The following is an 18,439-nucleotide window of genomic DNA, read 5'->3' as shown; positions in this document are numbered from 1 at the left end:
CAGCGAAATCATGACAATCTTCAGTGATATGTAAAGTGCCAATATTTTGCGCATCGTTTTCATCAACGAAAGCTTGCTGGATCAGATCCTGGTCCAGTCCCCAGTAACTGGATCGATCAGATGTGCTACAGCTGGGCTAGGTCCTCTGATTGGTTGATCTCTCGGCCGAATCCTGAGAAAAGTCTTGAGAGTGGTTCCGCAAGGGGGATACGCAACCTTTACGCGTAGGTAAGCAAAACACATGACGACTTTGAACCACTTGCTGCACCTCCAAACTCGGGAAATTCACCCTGTTTACGGCCTAGAGTTGGCCCATATTTCGCGGTCATCATTCATCACCAGTTTACCTCCTCCGAAATGTCATGAATTCTGACCCAGAGTAACAGACTGATCTAACGAAAGTAAATTTTATAAAATTTTCATAATTATAAATCTCTGTAAGATTTTGATCTAGTCATATATTATCTGATCTAACAATTAGATTAAAAAGAAGATAGAAAAAACACGTATCATAAAAGTTTCACTTGCAATGTTGTCCAAATCGTTGTCATCACATAAAATAAAATCTTTATAATATCTAATCCTATAGAATTTTTTTAATCCCAACACCATGACCCCGGAAAGTTCGGGTGAGCCTCCTCGTTCCTGTCGCCCGCGTCTACCGGACAGTGACGTGCCATGCGTGCCACCGCCGACCGGTTTCGTGGTGACGCCTTTGATGACCGAAAGTGCACCATCACTACTAATTGTCCGAGAGGACGAAAAAGGCTCCTTCCTGGAAGTTTCGCTTGCGGCCTTGTCCAAGTCGTTGTCAGCTGGATAAGGAGCGGATTGAGATCCTCTGCTTTAGTCACCGTGAATTTAGTTTGCCTCGAGCTAGGATGAAAACGGACGGGATAAATCTTGTTCCGTTTTGATCCGTTTTTTATATTTTTCGTCCGTTTTTGATTTCGTTTTCGAGAGAAAATGTGAAAATGAAAACGGTTATAGGGTTTTTCCGACCGTTTTCGGATTTCCCGTTTTTAATCTAGAATTTCCCGTTTTTCTAATTGAGATTAAACTTCACAAATCACAATGTAGCTCATATGCCAAGCTCGGCCGGCCAGTCCAAACATAACCTCTATCCCAAAGTTCAACCAAATCCCAGTGATCCAGTCTCGGTCGGCTGCTAACCTACCGATGTTGTTCAAGCTCTTACACCACCTACAATCCTAGTCTTTGTGTGATTGTATGTTATTCTTAGTACTCGAGTTACGACATGATAGTTGTTTTTTAGTTGATACTTATATCATTACGTGGTTCATCTGTGTATGATATAAATTACTTTTATTGGTGTGAATTAATTATATGTCGCGCCGATGCTTGAAATCATTGTTCTACGGATCGGTGTTCTCATTTTAAATTATCGGTTCCTGACTGATACCCGCATATTTATGTTCGGATTGGTTCGTTTTTGATATCCCAATATTCCCGAGTTCGTACCCGTTTCCGGCTTTTCCGTTTTCGATTCCGTTTTCGAGAGAAAATGTGAAAATGAAAACGGTTAAAGAGTTTTCCCAACCGTTCCTGTTCGTTTTCATCCCTACTCAAGCCGTTGGATGCAAAACGGAAGGAGCACATTGAAAGATACAGTAATCAATAAACAGTGAAGCTGCACATTACTCTATGAACAATAATAGGAGTACCATACAGTACTGTAGATTTACTGTTTTGTACTGTGCCACAGTCACGTTTTACTGTTCATCCGTGAGTTAACCGGGCTACAGTTAGAGGATTCGTATCCGGAAGGAGCACCACTACATCGCGCGCGAAGCTGAGCAGACTCCTCATCGGATTCGTGTCACCCCCACCACCAACAGCAGGCGAAAAACCACAAGTTGCCGAGATCAAAACAAGCGAACAAAGCAGAAGCACCGAGTTAAACTGGCCTTTACAAAACCAAGAGTTGCCGAGATCTACGTGTCCAATCTTCTATCTATTATCTTAATATTTAAAGGAAAAATCCACTTCGTTCACTCTCATAGCCACGAAATTATCATATTAATAAAAAATGATTAAGATCATTCATTGTTATTAACATTTAACAGTCCAGATTAAGCCTATTCAAATATCGGGTTGGGCTGGATTTCGGATCAGGTTTTGAAAAGCTCGACAGGAAACCCGACACCGGCCCGACATTGGATTTTTGGGTCGAGCTTGGGTTTTTCGGGTTTTGAGTCTGTTTTGAAGCTCGAATCTGGCCCGGCTAGAACTACAGGCCTGTACTTTGAAGTCCGAGCCCGGTCCATGCACTAGTCGGGTCGGGCCAGGTCGAGCTTTTTCGGTCGGGTCGGGTCAGGTTCCTCAGGCCGAGTTGCCCATGGACATGCCTCGTCTAGATTAAATCAAAGAATCCATATCAAATACGATTAATAAATAGTTAAATTCAGAATTAAATAATCGAAAAAAGATATAGACCACTCATTATTACAAACATCTAACGGTCTAGAGTAAACAAAGAGTCTATATCAAATACGATTAAAAAATAGTTAAATTCATAATTAAAAATTATGAAAAATTATTAGTTCGATTTCTATAGAAAATGTTATAGACCACTCATTGTTATGAACATCTAACAATCTAGATTAAATCAAAGAGTCCATATCAAATACGATTAATAAATAGTTAAATTCGGAATTAAATAATCAGAAAAGGAAAAATATCGAGATCACACATTGTTATGAATATCTAATGGTCTAAATTAAAACAAAGAGTCTATATCAAATACGATTAATAAATAGCTAATTTCGAAATTAAAAATTATAGAAATTAACATTTTGATTTCTATACGGTTTGAGAAGTAAACTATCTAAATAAAGATTCAAAATAAAATAAAACTAACAATAAAAAGAGACTAATTTTTAATCAAATATTATGTAGAAAAATACTATTAACGTAGATCACCTTACTAGTTCTTACACTACTCTAATGGCTTACCTACATTATTTAAAAAAAAAAGTAAAAAAAGAAAAAAATACCTCTCGTGGCCACATGCCGAATAGAGGCGAGCTTGGGTTCTCTCTCTCCTATACCGCCTTCTCTTTCTCTCTCCCCCCGACTGAGCTCCTCCCCCACCGCTTCTCTCTCCCTCTCCTCCCTTAGCATAAAAAAGCGATGCATACGAGGAAGACGAAGCATAGAACGAGGAGGAAAAGGTCGCACCGCAGTTTTGGTCCTAGGACCTGTCGGCTTCTAAAACCCCAAAGTCCCCTATCGCTTGTGGGATGGTCGACACGAGCTACATGGCATCTTCACAGCTGTGCAAATGCCGAGAAGTGCTACGCGCATATCAACAAGGTATGTGATCCTTTGTGAATAGGTGTCCTAACCCCAGATATGGCCAAATGGTTGGCCCGACCCGGTACGGTACGGGTCCATTGATGCACGACCCGTTAGCTAAACGGTCTGTACCATGTCGGCCCACGTGCTGCGAACCCAACCCAGGCATGATCCATTTAAAACCGGGTCGTACCGTGCTAGCTCGCGGCACGGTATGCCCGATGATTTTTTTTTGGCCCGTCAGTCCGTGAAAAATTAGAAAAAATCACAAAAACTTGCTTTCACTTAGAATCGAACACCCGACATTCTACTTAGGAGTCAAACATACTACCATTGCACCATATATCCTATACCCCCTCTGGTTGCAAATGTAGGTCGTTTTAGCCTCCTCAACTATTCTCTAAATATAAGTCATTCTCGAACTTCTATGCATTTTTTTCTCTTTTGTTCCTGTATTACCCTTCTTTAATAAATACTACCACTCTCACAAATGAATGAGTTATCTTTTTTAATACAGAATAAATAAAAGACAACAAGATCATTTGATCTACTTTCTTAATCCTTGTGCACAAGTCTAAAACGACCTACATATGCAATCAGAGGGAGTATGTTATTAGATTTAAATAAATTATATAAAATGCTATAAAAAAATATGAACAGTTAAACGGGTCGTGCGGTACCGGCCCGTCATGCCACGGCTCCGTCCCAACCCAAGTCGTCGTGTCATGCCAGTCCGGCTCATTAGCCATCATACCGTGCCGTGCCTGGGCCATACCAACAGTGTCGTGGTTCAAACCGACCCATATTACACATCCAATTTGGACATCTTTACCTAACCCTATCGGCAACCTGAAGGCTGAAACTTCTTGTTGGCTGTCAGTTTGGCAAAATCTCCCTTCCTGGCTCTTAGGCCATCTCCAACAGAGGAGGTTTTCACAGCTACAGTACCCCCCGAAAACACTACATCACTCGAATTTTCTCTCCAACAGATGCTGTATCCAGTGCTACAATATTGCTACAGTGTTCAGAAGAGAGAATCCAATACTCCAAAGTTACTAAAACACTGTACCAACCGCAATACTGTTTATAGAGGTTAAATGTGGGTCCGGAGGGAGTAGAAGAGTAGTTAAAGATAGAAAATAGGGTAGCTGTTGGAGATAGAAAAATAAAGAGTACTGTAATAGTATTAGAGGATGCTGTAATAGTTGGGGATGAATTTTTAAGTATCTGTTAGAGATGACCTTAGAATACCAACAAGCATCTATTTTTGCAATTTTAAAAAAACATGATCTATTTCTACAATTGTTTATTTATAATATTATTATTAAAAATCCACAATGGGATGTAACTTTTTTGTGCGGTACAAAAGCAATGTTTGCGTTCGAAGAATATTCGTGTGGGTCAAGAAGAACAATCTTCCTTCAGATGCACATAACATGACCTCATCCGCCGTGGCACGGCGCAACCCATTTGGTCTAGCTCTGAAACAGGCATCTTTAACGAAGTTAGAAAAGAGAGCTGCTGCACGTACGACCGCTTCTTCCAACCAGCGGCCGACTAGTTCACATCCCGCTGCTACAGTAGTCATGCACCTTCCGTTAGAGACTTGGTTGTAACGCTGGTCGGAAGAAGCAGTCGTACTTGAAGCAAATTCCGTTAGAAAAATAAAGCCAAACACTTTGGGCTCTTGAAGTCGGAGAAATCTGGATCCCCTGCAACACAAAATGAACTACCTGAATGAAGATTCTATTTCTAGGCTCTGCCTTTTCTGAAGTCTTCTTTAGAAGCTTGCTTATAGAGCATAACGAATAGAACCTGAGTTTGGCCAAACAGAGTCTAAAGCATCTCCAATTAACTACTTAAATTTCGTTTCCTATATTTTCATATAGAGATTCTCTTAAAAAAATTACCTCTATTTCTCTATACGTTCCAACCAACTCTTTAAATCTTATTTTTAAATTTCACTCATCTATGTTTTATTAGTATCATATAAATAAAAAATATTTGCAACAACTATATTTTCAATGGCTATATTTTGTATATATTTGAATTTTGTTTGAATTCAAATTGAATTAAAAGAATAATATCATATGAAATAATAAAAATTATATAAATAGAGCATTACAAAAGACCTCACTTTTTCATCATATAACCTAGGCTGAAAATAATTTTAGAAATTAGTCCATCATATAAGAAGAATATTAGTATATTTTTACAGATTTTTAGAAATTTATTTGAAGTCCTAAAAATTATTAGAAATTATAAAAGTAGTCTTTTTTTAAACCTTTTTGAGTGACTATAATTAAAAATAGATTGCATATGGATTATAAAATACGTATAAAAAGTTCTATAATTTTAAAGCAACAAAAGATCATTATTTTAATTAGAGCTGATAGTAGAAATGAATAGTGGAGCTGTTAAGTACTATTTATAGCGGGTCCACATTTCATGGGGCTCGTCCTTCGTCCTGTTCGGGAGAAGGCGACTGCGTTTGCATTAGACGAAAGTAGCCAGCCATCGGGAGGAGATGACGGGCACGTTAAAATAGCTAGTCGAGTAAAGAGCTGATCGGAGCCGACCGATACGATAGAATCGCTACATATAGCGATAGCGAGCGGGATACGGCAGCGCGTCGGGCATGGCCGACAGGATCCCGGCCGGCCCACCTGGAAGCGCGAGTCGGCGAGAGCTCGCGGGAAGCTTTCCAACAACGACCCCCTCTCCAACGATGATCCGTTCTTCGGAGGCTTATTGCCTTTAATTGTTCATCCATTGATCCGTTCGTCCAACGGAACTGCAATCCGAGGTAACGCTGCGACTAATCCATGCGTATCTGGGTCTGTTTTCGTTTATATATATGCATGGCGCTCACATATGTGCTTAAGCGCACAAGTAACTAATAATGCTGTGAGTCTGCAAATAGCTGTGCCTGCTTGAATAAGCCTAAAGGTTAGCTATTTGTATGACTTTATGTTCGGCGCAAGAACAAATTAAAGGCCAGTCAAACAATGTTTGGTGAATCTAGGTCCGCTCCCTCCATCCGCTTGGAAATTCAAATCCTACCTAACGTCACTGACGTAAAGAATTGAATGATTTGGCAGATTAGGTGAACAAGTAGTCATGTAATGCCCCCCGAGATTCAAATCTGTTGAACCAAACCATACACACTACGTAGTAGGGCTAAGATTTTGAAAATGGTGAGCGTTGCCGTTGCATAATGAAATGCTGACTATCACAGAGGCTAAGAGTACGACCCTGACAGTGACGTGCCGTGCGGGTCACCCTCAGTGTGCAAGAGCCTCCGCCGAATCGGGTTTCGTCACTTTCGTGGTGATGCCTTTGATGACCGAAAATGCACCACCACCATTAATTGACGCAGAGGACGAAAAAGGCACCTTCCTGGAAGTTTCGCGCCTAGATTTTTGTTAGCCGGAGTTTGCTCGTTCTTAGTGTGAGCGCTGCGCAGCTTCCCTTTGTGCAAGTCGTTGTCAGCTGAATGCCTCAAGAACTCTCTAATCTCTATATAAAGGCCTTGCACAAGAAGCACCACTACATCGCGCGAAGCGGAGCAGCGCACCCTACGATCGATGCATTGGTGCTTTCAACGCCGTTCGATCGATGAGCTCGCACCAAGAACGGCCACCCGTGGAGGCCCCCGCTGAAGAGCCCCTGCTGCTGCAGCAGCAGCAGCAGCGGCAGGGGCTGCCCGATGCTGATGACCAGCCGCGCCCCGCGGCCGGGCGACGTCTTCGGAGCTTCCCATGCTTCACCGCCTTGGGCTTCGGGCTCCTCACCTTCAACTCCGGCATGGCCGTCTACCGCTCCCAGGGCGACCGAAGGACCGTCGCTTTCGTCGCCTTCTCCTACCTGGACCTCATAGCCCTTTTCTCCTGCCTCAGGTTGTACGAGAGCGCCGAGCCCGGATCGCTACTCAGGGACCGCCTGAAGGTGGCTGTCTGGCTACTCACGACGGCGCTCACTCTATTGTTTTCGTACAAGGTCGCAGAGGTCATGCCCGCGGCCGTCGCAGTGGTTGTGTGGCTCATGGCGTTCGGCACAGTTGCTGGAGGGTTTTACGCGTTCTTTTGCAACGGCGACAAGCAATAATATATCTACTATTATTATTATTATTATTATTATTATTATATTAAAGTGTCAAAATTCTATAACTAAGTTACTACAGAGGTTCTACGTATATGTATATATATACATGGATATGTATATATATATACTCCCTACTCCCTCTGATAGTAAATGTAGATCGTTTTAGCCTCCTCAATTATTCTCTAAATATAAGTTATTCTCGAACTTCTATGCATTTGTTTCTCTTTTGTTCCCGTCATACCCTTGTTTAATAAATACTACCACTCTCACAAATGAATGAGTTATCTTTTCCAATACAGAATAAATGAAGGGCAATAAGGTCATTTGATCTACTTTCTTAATTCTTATGCACAAGTCTAAAATGACCTATATTTACAATCGGAATGAGTATATGTGTATGCATGTACGTATATGTATGTATATATATGAATATATATATATATATATATATTATATATATATATATATATTGAAGTGTCAAGATTCTATGATTAAGTTACTGCAGAGGTTCTATGTATATGTATATACATATATATGTATATATATGTATATATATATATATATATGAATATGTATAGGTATGTGTATATGTATACCTATATGTATATCTGTATATATACGTATGTGTATACATATATATTTGTATGCATGTACATATATGTATATATTATACATAATTTTTTTGCAAAATTTCAAAAAATAGCAAAAGGAATAATAGTTATATTGATAAATCGGTTGAAATAATCTAAAATACATAGAAAAATATCTAAAACTCAAAAAAATATATAACAAAAACGTACTACAGAATCTATTTAGTAGTACATCCCTATACAGATGGTTCTATAGAGGCATCTATAAAAATATTATCATAGACGGTTTCATACTCTAAGAAAATGATGAGAAACTATTCAAACTTGATGAGACGCTCTTGTACAGATAGTTTCACTGTACTATTATTCCAGATTACTGATATGCCTATTAAAACCTAGATTTAGCTTGAATCAAACCACGGAAAGCCCATCTAAAACCAGAAAGGGCCCATCACCTCACGCCACCCACCTAGGGTTGCTGCCTTTTAACCTTACGCCACCACCCTCCTCCTCACCACCGCCGCCGCTTCCTCTCCCTTCTCCCCCTCCGCTTCCTCTCCCTCCTCCCCACCCCCACCGCCGCTGCCGTCTCCCGCTCCCTTCCCACCACCTCCATCCCCTTCCCAAGAACTCCCCTTCGTCGCCGCCTTGCCGCCTCCGTGACAGATATCTCTGACTTTAATGGGCTTTTCGTCCCACCGATAAGGCCGGTGATGCCAACACCCGCGCCGCCGGTGATCGCTCAGCCTCCACACCCCCCCCCTCCTCCTTGTCTGCCAGGGGCGGGCTCGGCCTCGGGGCCTCCAACCTCCTCCTCCACTCACTCTTATAGCCCCGCCACATCTCCGCGAGGTTCATCGGGATGATCCCCGCGGTCGACATCTCCGCATTCTTGGTCGCTTCCGGCGCCGGGGACCGGGCCATGCGCCCAACCCCGGGCTACTCAGGGAGATCGATCCGGGCACGATGTGAGGTCTCTGATTCGCTGCTATCCGGTCGCGCCCATCTGGCAGTAAAGTTCGATTTGGGTGCGTGTTTAGACTTATCCACTACCAAATATGGGATCTTTATTGCCTATCTCTTGAGTCTAATCATATTTCAATTGTTGATCTGATCGATACGTGTGTGCGATTTTGTGTGTTTTCGTAGATCCGTGAGCGTAGTGGAATCTTCCCGCGATATGACTGCTAAATTGTGTCCAACAAGTAGTACCTTTGATGTGTTCTGTTGGTTTCTCTCAACGGAGCGATTCCGCGTCGTTGGCGGCGGTAGTTCTAGTCTTCTAGTTTATTACTGTGGTTTGTGCTCAGCTGCATCCATCCCTGCTTTTTACCGCTGCTTCGTGAGCCTTTTATTAATGTGATCTGGTAGTTTATATTTGTCTTTACGTATCTTAGTAGTTTTACCTCTGGAGAAAGATGCGGGCAAAAGGTTGTTCCTATCCCATTTGATTTTTTTAGAGATCTCATGGGTTTGTGGTTAGATTACTCTTGCAAATGGATTGGCAGGATCCCTTTGTAGAATGCAAAAGCTAATTGCCTACCTTGCTCTTGTTACCATGGATTTTGAGGGTGAAACCAAAGAAGGATTGACGTGATATGATAAAATGTAACTGTAATAACTTGCTCGTCTTGCTTTAAGTATGGACTATGGACTTGCATTTGTGCTTGTACCTGTACATATTTTATTTCTTGCATTGGTAAATTGACATGGCATGATTTGGATTTTCTGACTTCTGAAGTAATATCTCCGGAGCAAACCGATGACTGAGGGGCAGGGTAGGGTTACCGAGCTCCGGCGGTAACCGAAAATACGCGATAACCTCGGTTACTGGTCAAAAATTCAAAAATATTGGGAGAAATTTCATTTGGCAAAATTTGAAATTTAGAAAAAAAAATCGCGATTTTAGCCGTTCGGTAACCGCTCGGTTTTGGTCGGTTACTGAGCAGTTTGGGTCGGTTACCGAGTGATTTTCTCGCATTTTTGAATTAGTCAGTTACCGAGTGGTTTGGGTCGGTAACCGCTCGGTTTTCTCGATTTATCGAACGGTTTTATCGAATTTCAGCGCAGTTCAACCAAAAACCCAAAAAATGGCTCAACCTTGTAAAATCAATAACTAATTCATCTGAGCTTCAAATAAAGTGAAACAAATTTTGTTAGTTTTCTTGTAACATTATCTACATGATAAAAGTATTTATACTCATAAAAAAGTTCAAAATTTTATGTGAGAAATTGTATTTGTTAAACCAAGTTAAATGCATAGTTTACTCTTTGCTAATCCAAAAATCATGAAACTAATTTTGTTAGTCTTCTTACATGATCCTATGTCTTTTAAAAATACATGAACTCATGAATTAATTATTGTAACATGCATGATTATGTAAATGTTTTGCGAGTAGATTAATTCATAACTGACCCATCACACCTCAAAAATTAGTGAAACCACTTTCATTAGCTTATTTATACTATGATTTATGTAGGAAAAATAATAGTAGACATTAAAAAGTTAATTACAGTGCTGTTTCTTAACATATTCACTTTATGCTTGTGAACTTTGTAAAATCATAGAGAATTTAATAAAACTCTAAATAAAGTGAAATCAATTTTAAAGATTATCTTAAAATAATTTCTACACAAGAAAAATATGTGTTTGCATGTTACACTTTTCCTTAACGTGAGTTAATAACTGAGCCGCACGTTTCAATTTTTTTCATTTTTTCAAACTTTCTCCCTATAGAACATGATGCAAACGACATTATTTTTGAAAAAAAAATTTCACAGAAGGTCTTAGAATTGTGTCTAGTTTTTTTTAAAGATTTGTTTAAAGATTTTTATTATTTTTTATTTTTTCGAATTTTTTGAATTCAAATTTCGGTTACCGTTTGATTTCTGAAACCGCACCGGACCGAGAAGGTCGGTAACCGCGATTTTTGGGCGGTTACCGATGCATTTGTGAACCGTGCTGAGGGGTGCTGGAACGGCCTCATGAGGAAAACAAAGACCTACAGTTTTCAGCCTTACATATACAATCATCTATTTCTTTTTTCCTGCTTCATTTGTATGTGTCTATTAAGTAGTTGACTTACTCTACTTGCCTGTTGATTTTCAACTACACAGTTCTCGCCTGAAAATTAATGCTATCATGAATGCTTGCCGACATTTGGGATGAGCTTATATATTTTATCTTAGGCCATCACCAGCGGAGCCGGTATCGGACCCGGGCGCGGCATCCACGTCGGATGCGGGGCCGCGTGAGGTGAAGATTGGTCTCCAGCTGTAGGATCAAGGATACCGACTAGAGGGGGGTGAATAGGCAGTTTTAAAACTAATTGCGATGCGATCAATAAAACTTGCGGAATTTAAACTAATGATCACAAAAGCAGTGAGTGGAACAACTAGAGCTATATAGAAGGTTTGCAAATTTAAGGGACAAGCAACAATTCAATGTCTAGGAATATAAGTTACTTAAGACAAATGCTTGAAAGATAAATATCTCAACAATAAAGAGGATTGCTCAAAGAACACAAATGATTTTTTCCGTGGTATCGGTGATTTGCCGATCACCCCTAATCCACGTTGAGGTGAGTTCAAGCTACAATCCATTTCTCTATCAAGTGTCAAATCTCGCAAGAGAAAAGGCTCACTCCGAGCAACTTGGTCTTAAGCCGGAATTGACAAGAACTACTCAAACCTCGTTTCCACTAGAGATGCACTTCGTCACTCCGACAAGGTGTGCTCAAACCTTTTACAACCACCACCGCGGCTCCTTCACAATCTCCTTGAAGGGCGCAACGGCGCCACAACCTCCAAGCCGTCTAGGAGGCGGCAACCTCCAAGATTAAAAAGTCGATGATGCTTACTTGAAGATTCACTAGTGCCCAAATGCTCAAACCCTCAAGTTTATGCACTAGATTCTCTCAAATCTCACAAGAATGCAATCTTTAAGCAATGTGAGTTAGAGAGGAGAAACAAGAGCTCCAAGAATGAATATGAAGTGTTTGGAGTGCAAGAGAGAGGTCCAAATGACCAGCACACTTCATATTTATAGACAACCCAATAAATTCGACCGTTACAGTATTCTGGCACGCGAAGGTTGACTCTGGCGGTCTGACCGAGCCCAATATCGGTCAGACCGGCCGAGAAATCCGCTGGCGGCCAACGGCTAAATTGATTTTGAGACACTGCCGGACGGTCTAACCGATGACCCTCTAAGACAGACCGTCAGCACGAAAAGTTTCTGTACGCTGCCGGTTAGACCGAGCCGACCTTCCAGTCAGATCGAGCACTCACAAGAAAGGCCAGAACACCAAAACTTACACAGCGGTCTGACCGAGCGAGCACCTCGGTCAGACCGAGCGAGCACTCCGAGAACTCCGGTCAGACCGAGTGAGCACTTGATCACACCGGTCAGATCGACGAGCAGAAAAACTCATGTGCTGCTTAGAAGAAAACAGCGGTCAGACCGCCTAGAGGTGCGGTCAGACCGCCTAGAGGTACGGTCAGACCGCCAACAGTAGAAAATCCAGAGACACCCTTTTTCAAAGGGTTTTTTTCTCTCAAACAAGTTTTTGACATCTATATGAAAGCAAGTGTGAGCAAGTTGGCACTGTAGAGACTTCAAGTAACCATACATCAACCCCTCTTTATAGTACGGTATTTAACCTATAAATCCGGTCACTTTCTTCTCTAAGCATCTTTGACCGGCAAAATTAAAATGCCCTAACAAGTACATTTGCCTTGAGCTAGCCTTTTATGCCTTCCATACATGCATCTTTTTAGCTCCGTAAAATCTTCGTGACTAACCTTTTCACAACTTAATTTAAACAAGTTAGTTCACAAAGATATATCGTCATTAATTACCAAAACCAATTTAGGAGCCTAGATGCTTTCACCAGCGAAAGTCGTTTCTAGCGGAACAGGGATGCGGAGAGGGGAAGGCAAACAGCAAAATTGCGGAGGGATGCGGTGGCCGCTTTACTGTGGGTGAGGCAAGTCGGGCGCCGTTCGGGACTCCTGTGTTGGGACGGAAGGGGAGCTGGCGGCCACGTGCGGAGGGGAGGCGGGCGGCCTCGGTGGTCGGCGCAAGCGAGAAGAAGCAGGTGACTCGACCGAAGAAGCGGCGTCCCTAGGTGAGGAGGATTGGGCGGTGGCAGATCTGGCGGGCGCTCTCCCAGGTTCCCCCCCTCAGTGTGCTCCGCCGCACTGGCAGGTTCCCGGTCGTCTCCTAGTCTCTGGTACGTGTTCCTCTGAGTTGGAATCGGTAGCCGTAGTGGGGGGAAGGGGGTTCGGTAGGTGGGATGTGTGATGTGCTGGAGGTCATCGCCGTTGGGCGCAAGTGGTCGAAAGGTCCGGGTTACAGGGAGAGTTTGGGGAGGAGGGATCTGCCACAAGGTCATCGAGGGCATTGCATCGCCCTGATTCGGTGTTTGTGGCGAGAATGCCGAGCTCCCGCTGTCGGGTTGGAGTAGCTTGTGGGAAGGGTTGATTGGATTGGAGGTCAGACCTCGGTAGATTGGATTGGAGGTCGTCGCGGTATTTGCATTGGGATGCTTCGGTGTTCTTGGGAGGCATGCCGAGCTCCCTCAGTCATGGTCGATTTGCTGCTGCAAAGGGTACCTTGCATTGCAAAATGGTCGCCTTGTGTGATGGTTACCTTCCCCTGGTTTGATGCAGAGAGAATGTTCAAACGTGTAATTACCTAGCTTGTTACATTGTTGTATGCATTCTGTGAATATTGCAACTTGTGAGTACCTACTGATGATGGTGTTCTTATTACATTGTTCATTTGCCTCCTGTCATGGATATATGGAATTCAGTGGAACACATATCTGTCATGGGGTTCTGTTATAGTTCATATGAACATAGTTAGTTGGGGACTTTGCAATTTTAGGTGGTACTGTTATAGCTCATATGAACATAATTAGTTGCAATGGTGCAAATGTACACATTATAGGATATGAATGAAACTGTATTGAAAATAGAGATTTCCAATGGTGCAAATGTTAATGAGTATAGGAAATGTGGTTTGTAGTATAGGAAATTAAGTACATAGATAAAACATGGTTCATTGCTGCCATGCACTGTGGTATGTATTAGATCATGTAAGCTTTTGGGATTAGCTGAACCTATTGGCATACTTAGAGTTTACTCCAATTTGTCTTTGAATTTAGACACTATGCTTGTTGATGAATGGTCTGGTTCTAGATGGACGCCCCCGAGCTTGTGGCTCTTCTGTCCATGCTCCAGGATAATGTGCAGGAGGCAGCGCAAGCCTTGAAGAAGGTAGCCTTGGACAATTTGACCACGGACAGCTGCCCCGCTCCCATGGATATGAATCGGGCTCTACTTGAGGTTGAGAGCATAGCGCAGGACTTGGAACAGGTTGTGTTTCAGGTTAAAGATGCTTTGATCAGCGCTAGCATACCCGAGCACTCTAGCACCAATGAGAACCTTAGCTTAACAGTCGATGAGGAAGCCGCTGGATCAATGGCCACTGCTGAAGATGACATACTTCCTGATGACTAGAGCTCCGAAACCGTGTTGTGTCCTGAATCTGAGGAGGACATATCCATTGAGTCAGATCGATCATGGAGGCTATAGGATGCTAGGTTGAGTAGTGGCGACTATAAGCCGAAACATATATTTGTGTGTACTGTCAACTTGTTTGCAATAATGTTTTCAGACATGTTGTGGAGGCCCTCTAATTGATCTGGAATGGAACATGTTGCAATTGTTCTATACATTGTCTATGTCTGTGCTTATTTGTAAGTGTGCAAGGACTCCATGGAGTATGCAGACTTCCTTCGTGGGGACGACGATGCTATTCCATGGGACAATGTAGTGCGAATGACCCAAGAAGGCTTAAGCGGCACACTGCCTCCGGCGCCCGTGGTCCAGAGTCAAGATGCACCAACCGAGTTCGCTACTGCAGGTGGTCGTGGGCAAAGCTACTCCATGAAGGAAGATCTACTGCTTGTATCATCATGGCTAAACGTGAGCATAGACCCCGTGGTGGGCTCGAACCAAAGTTTAGGCGCTTTTTGGCAGCGGATCGAGTCGTACTTCCACGATAACAAAGACTTCCCGTCAACACGCAATAAGAAGTCGTTGCAGGGGAGGCGGACATTCATCAACGGCATGGTCCAGAAGTTCTGCGGTCACTACACTCGGGCCATGTGTGCTAGACGAAGCGGTACCACGGAGGGGGAGACGGTATGATGTTTTACGGTGTCCTCCTTAGTTGCTTCTCTTCCTAGAGCTATAGCTATTTATAATTCATAATGTATTTTTTTTGAACCTAGCATCTCCTCATTTCCATTGCAGGAACCGAAATATGCATAAAGTTAATTTGCACATTGGAACTTCCAATTAACCATGCATGAAATGTGTATACAACTGGCTTTCTTAGGATTTTGTTTTCTGTACGTGCTGATCTGAGGTCATGACACACATCATAGAGCAGCTCGTAAGCAAATTGTTTTGATATTCTCATATTGTTATGACAAACGTTGCAACCTTATTGCAGATTGTGGAGGCATGCAAAATGTTCCAGGCCGTGGAGCACAAGGAGTTCACGTTGCTTCCATGTTGGCGTGAATTGAGGCACCATCCGAAGTGGCAATCTGAGGCATCACGGAAGAAGCAGAAGACGTCCGGAGGAGGTGAAGCTGGGAGCCCTTCGTCCACTCAGAACGTGCAATCCTCACCGGTTGTAGGTGCTCCAGAGGCAGCAGCATGCGATGCCATGGCCAGAGCTAGACATCCAGCTGGAAGGACCCGGTCCAAAGAAGTTGCACGAGGTTCAACCTCTTCGAACTCTGCTTCGGCCCCAATGAAGGACATTTTTGACAGGCAATTCTGTTTGAAAGAAAAAATCGAGAAGGATAGGACGAAGAGGTTCGCAGAGATGATGAATGTAGAATGTTAGCGCCTTCGGCTGGAGGAGGAGCGCATGCAACTAGAGAAGGTGAAGGAGGAGATGAGGATAATGAACATGGATCTTTCGCAAATGGATGATGAGCAAAAAGAGTATTACAGAAGTCTTCGCCAGAGTATTACAGAAGCCTCCTCTGGTTCTTCATTTTGATGTATGGCTGCAAAATGGTTGTAACTTTGTATGGTATATTATATGTTTGTGTGTTTGTTTGAGACTTTATGTTTGTTAAACATTCATATCCCGAGGGCACATTCCTCACAGACAATTTGGTACTGTGTGCTATGTTCAACATTCATGTCCCATTATGCAATGCTTCATAGATTTAATTCATGTTACCACCATGCGATAAGTACAGTACCAAACACATTACAATGCACGAACCGCACAGTCCGGTACCCACGCGACACTACATGGAATGCATTCACTTAGGGAATCCTAATGTTAACATTACACTATCATTCACCTCCGTGTAACTGCCACAAATGTTCGACTAGATCATCCTTGAGATGCAGATGGCACTGCTTGCTTCGAATAGCGTTGTAACGTTGGCTCAACACCATCAATGGTGGGGTGACGTCGTGAGAAGGCTGGACGTCCTCACCTGCTCCCTCGTACACGTACACCACATCTTCATCTTCACGCTCGTCTTCGATTATCATGTTGTGCATGATGATGCAAGCGGTCATGATGGAGGAAAGAGTTTCCTCATCCCATAACCTCGTGGCCCCCCTGACAATGGGAAACCGGGACTGGAGGACTCCGAAGGTGCGCTCCACATCCTTACGAGCCGCCGCTTGTTGCACGACGAAGTATTGATGCTTCCTGCCAACAGGCGCCGGAATGTGCTTCACAAACGTGGCCCATTCCGGATAAATTCCGTCGGCAAGGTAGTACCCCATGGTGTAATGGTGACCATTTATGGTGTAATTAACCTTTGGGGCCTCACCGGCCGCAAGGTCGACAAAGAGATGCGACCGGTATAGGACATTGATGTCGTTCAGCGAACCAGGCATGCCGAAAAAGGCATGCTAGATCCACAGGTCGTGCGAAGCTACCGCCTCGAGAATGATCGTCGGAGCGTTGACATGCCCGGTAAAAGTTCTTCCACCTCCAATGCATACAATCAACGCTTCCTAATATCCCGGGGAACCCTCTGCGCGCGTTGATGGCAAGCAAACGCGCCGTGTCCTCCTCATTAGGACATCGGAGGTACTCATCGCCAAATGCCTCAACGACAGCGCGGACGAAACGTCGCATGCTCTCAATGATGGTGCTCTCCCCTAGACAGAGGCACTCATCTAGAGAATCGGCCAACGCATCGTATGCTAGCATACAAAATGCTGCAGTCACTTTTTGCAATGCAGATAGCCCAAGCTCGCCAGGTGCGTTTCTCCTCTGTTGAAACCATGGGTCCTCCTCTTCTAACGCCACAACAATCTTCAAGAAGAGGTCGCGTTTCATCCGGAACCTGCACCAACATACATGATTACGAACACCACGCAAATATTTAAAACATAGACCTTGCGAATGTGGACCGTGGCTGTTTGTAACAATACGAGCGCCGGAATATGTAGTCGGGGCACACGGGGGGATCGGCAAAGTAGTCGTTAAACAACCTCATATGGCCCTCCAGCCGGTAACGGTTGATGCGCTTCTGACCTCGCACTGAACCGCCCCATGGTCGCCTCTCCAATTCCTCCAGATCGGCTTGCCAGGCTCTCATACCCTCCATGAACAAATCATCTTCCTCATCGGACGAGTCGTTGGACGAGAAACACAGCTCCCTCAGGTATTCCTTCCAGGCTTGACGATGATCCATTTTGGTGGTTTGCAATTGTTACACTACTCCTGCCTCTTGTTTATAGTGCTTAGCTCAACCTTCTGAAGGAAGCAACCTCACTTACTTCCTCGGGAAGCCACTAATCTGGATGCTTCCTCTGCCAGCCAAGTTGTCTTTCGTAGCAAGGTGCAACAATTACCATGCTCATAAATTGTTTCCCGCGCAAATTCGTGAAGGCCAATATTTGTCCTGCAACAGCCGCTCCGGAAAACCATACATATATTTTCGAATATACAAACCTACTTAACGTCAAACCAAAATTTCACGGTTCCATTCTTGCGTCGATGAAGCACGAATATTAAAAAATAATGCTGCTATGGCGGTTAAGGCGGTTGGAGAAATATCATTTAAAAACCGGAAAGAGAAAATACATGCCGAGATATACGGTCCCTGTTAGAGATGGAAGGAACGAGGGATGCTGAAATAGTGATAGTAGATGCTGTAATAGTATTTTAGAGGATCCAATTTTAAAATACTTGCTGGAGATGGCCTTAGGAAGGTAAACAACCAAAGATGCAGAGAAGTATGATAATCTGAAACAGATAAAACATCACAGCAAATTCAGGCTCAGTTCATATACACATTCAGAAGGTTTTTTCCCCGGTAATTGAACTATTTTATCAGTTGTGAGAATCTGAACCATGTGCCAAT

General features: G+C 43.2%; 3 protein-coding genes across 3 annotated transcripts; 2 read left to right on the top strand and 1 right to left on the bottom strand.

Moving 5' to 3' along the window:
* The first annotated feature begins 5,895 nt into the window (after positions 1-5,895).
* LOC133918623 (uncharacterized) lies at positions 5,896-7,636 on the top strand. The gene is made up of 2 exons (XM_062362588.1): positions 5,896-6,124; positions 6,848-7,636. Exon 2 carries the CDS (start codon positions 6,937-6,939, stop codon positions 7,423-7,425), a length of 489 nt encoding a protein of 162 aa, XP_062218572.1. The 5' UTR covers positions 5,896-6,124; positions 6,848-6,936; the 3' UTR covers positions 7,426-7,636.
* Positions 7,637-14,795: 7,159 nt separating this feature from the next.
* Positions 14,796-15,939, top strand: LOC133917785 (glutathione S-transferase T3-like). Its single transcript, XM_062361640.1, has 2 exons — positions 14,796-15,224; positions 15,538-15,939. The coding sequence occupies exons 1-2, from the start codon at positions 14,796-14,798 to the stop codon at positions 15,937-15,939; spliced, it is 831 nt and encodes a 276-aa protein (XP_062217624.1).
* Positions 15,940-16,403: 464 nt separating this feature from the next.
* Positions 16,404-17,767, bottom strand: LOC133917784 (uncharacterized). Its single transcript, XM_062361639.1, has 3 exons — positions 17,505-17,767; positions 17,077-17,416; positions 16,404-16,976 (listed from the first exon to the last, which is right to left on the bottom strand). Exons 1-3 carry the CDS (start codon positions 17,765-17,767, stop codon positions 16,404-16,406), a joined length of 1,176 nt encoding a protein of 391 aa, XP_062217623.1.
* Between the last annotated feature and the right edge of the window lie 672 nt (positions 17,768-18,439).

The sequence above is a fragment of the Phragmites australis genome, chromosome 5, assembly GCF_958298935.1.
Source record: "Phragmites australis chromosome 5, lpPhrAust1.1, whole genome shotgun sequence".
Taxonomy (NCBI): Eukaryota; Viridiplantae; Streptophyta; class Magnoliopsida; order Poales; family Poaceae; genus Phragmites; species Phragmites australis.
This window is presented reverse-complemented; position numbering and strand designations above follow the sequence as displayed.

Excerpts from the sequence above, each read along its gene's own strand:
- LOC133918623 (XM_062362588.1), top strand. The coding sequence starts at position 6,937 with ATGAGCTCGCACCAAGAACGGCCACCCGTGGAGGCCCCCGCTGAAGAG.
- LOC133917785 (XM_062361640.1), top strand. The coding sequence starts at position 14,796 with ATGGAGTATGCAGACTTCCTTCGTGGGGACGACGATGCTATTCCATGG. Across the intron at positions 15,225-15,537 it reads GTACCACGGAGGGGGAGACG|ATTGTGGAGGCATGCAAAAT; the intron begins GTATGATGTTTT and ends ACCTTATTGCAG.
- LOC133917784 (XM_062361639.1), bottom strand. The coding sequence starts at position 17,767 with ATGGATCATCGTCAAGCCTGGAAGGAATACCTGAGGGAGCTGTGTTTC. Across the intron at positions 17,417-17,504 it reads GACTACATATTCCGGCGCTC|GTTCCGGATGAAACGCGACC; the intron begins GTATTGTTACAA and ends ATGTTGGTGCAG. Across the intron at positions 16,977-17,076 it reads TCCCCGGGATATTAGGAAGC|CATGCCTTTTTCGGCATGCC; the intron begins GTTGATTGTATG and ends CTGTGGATCTAG.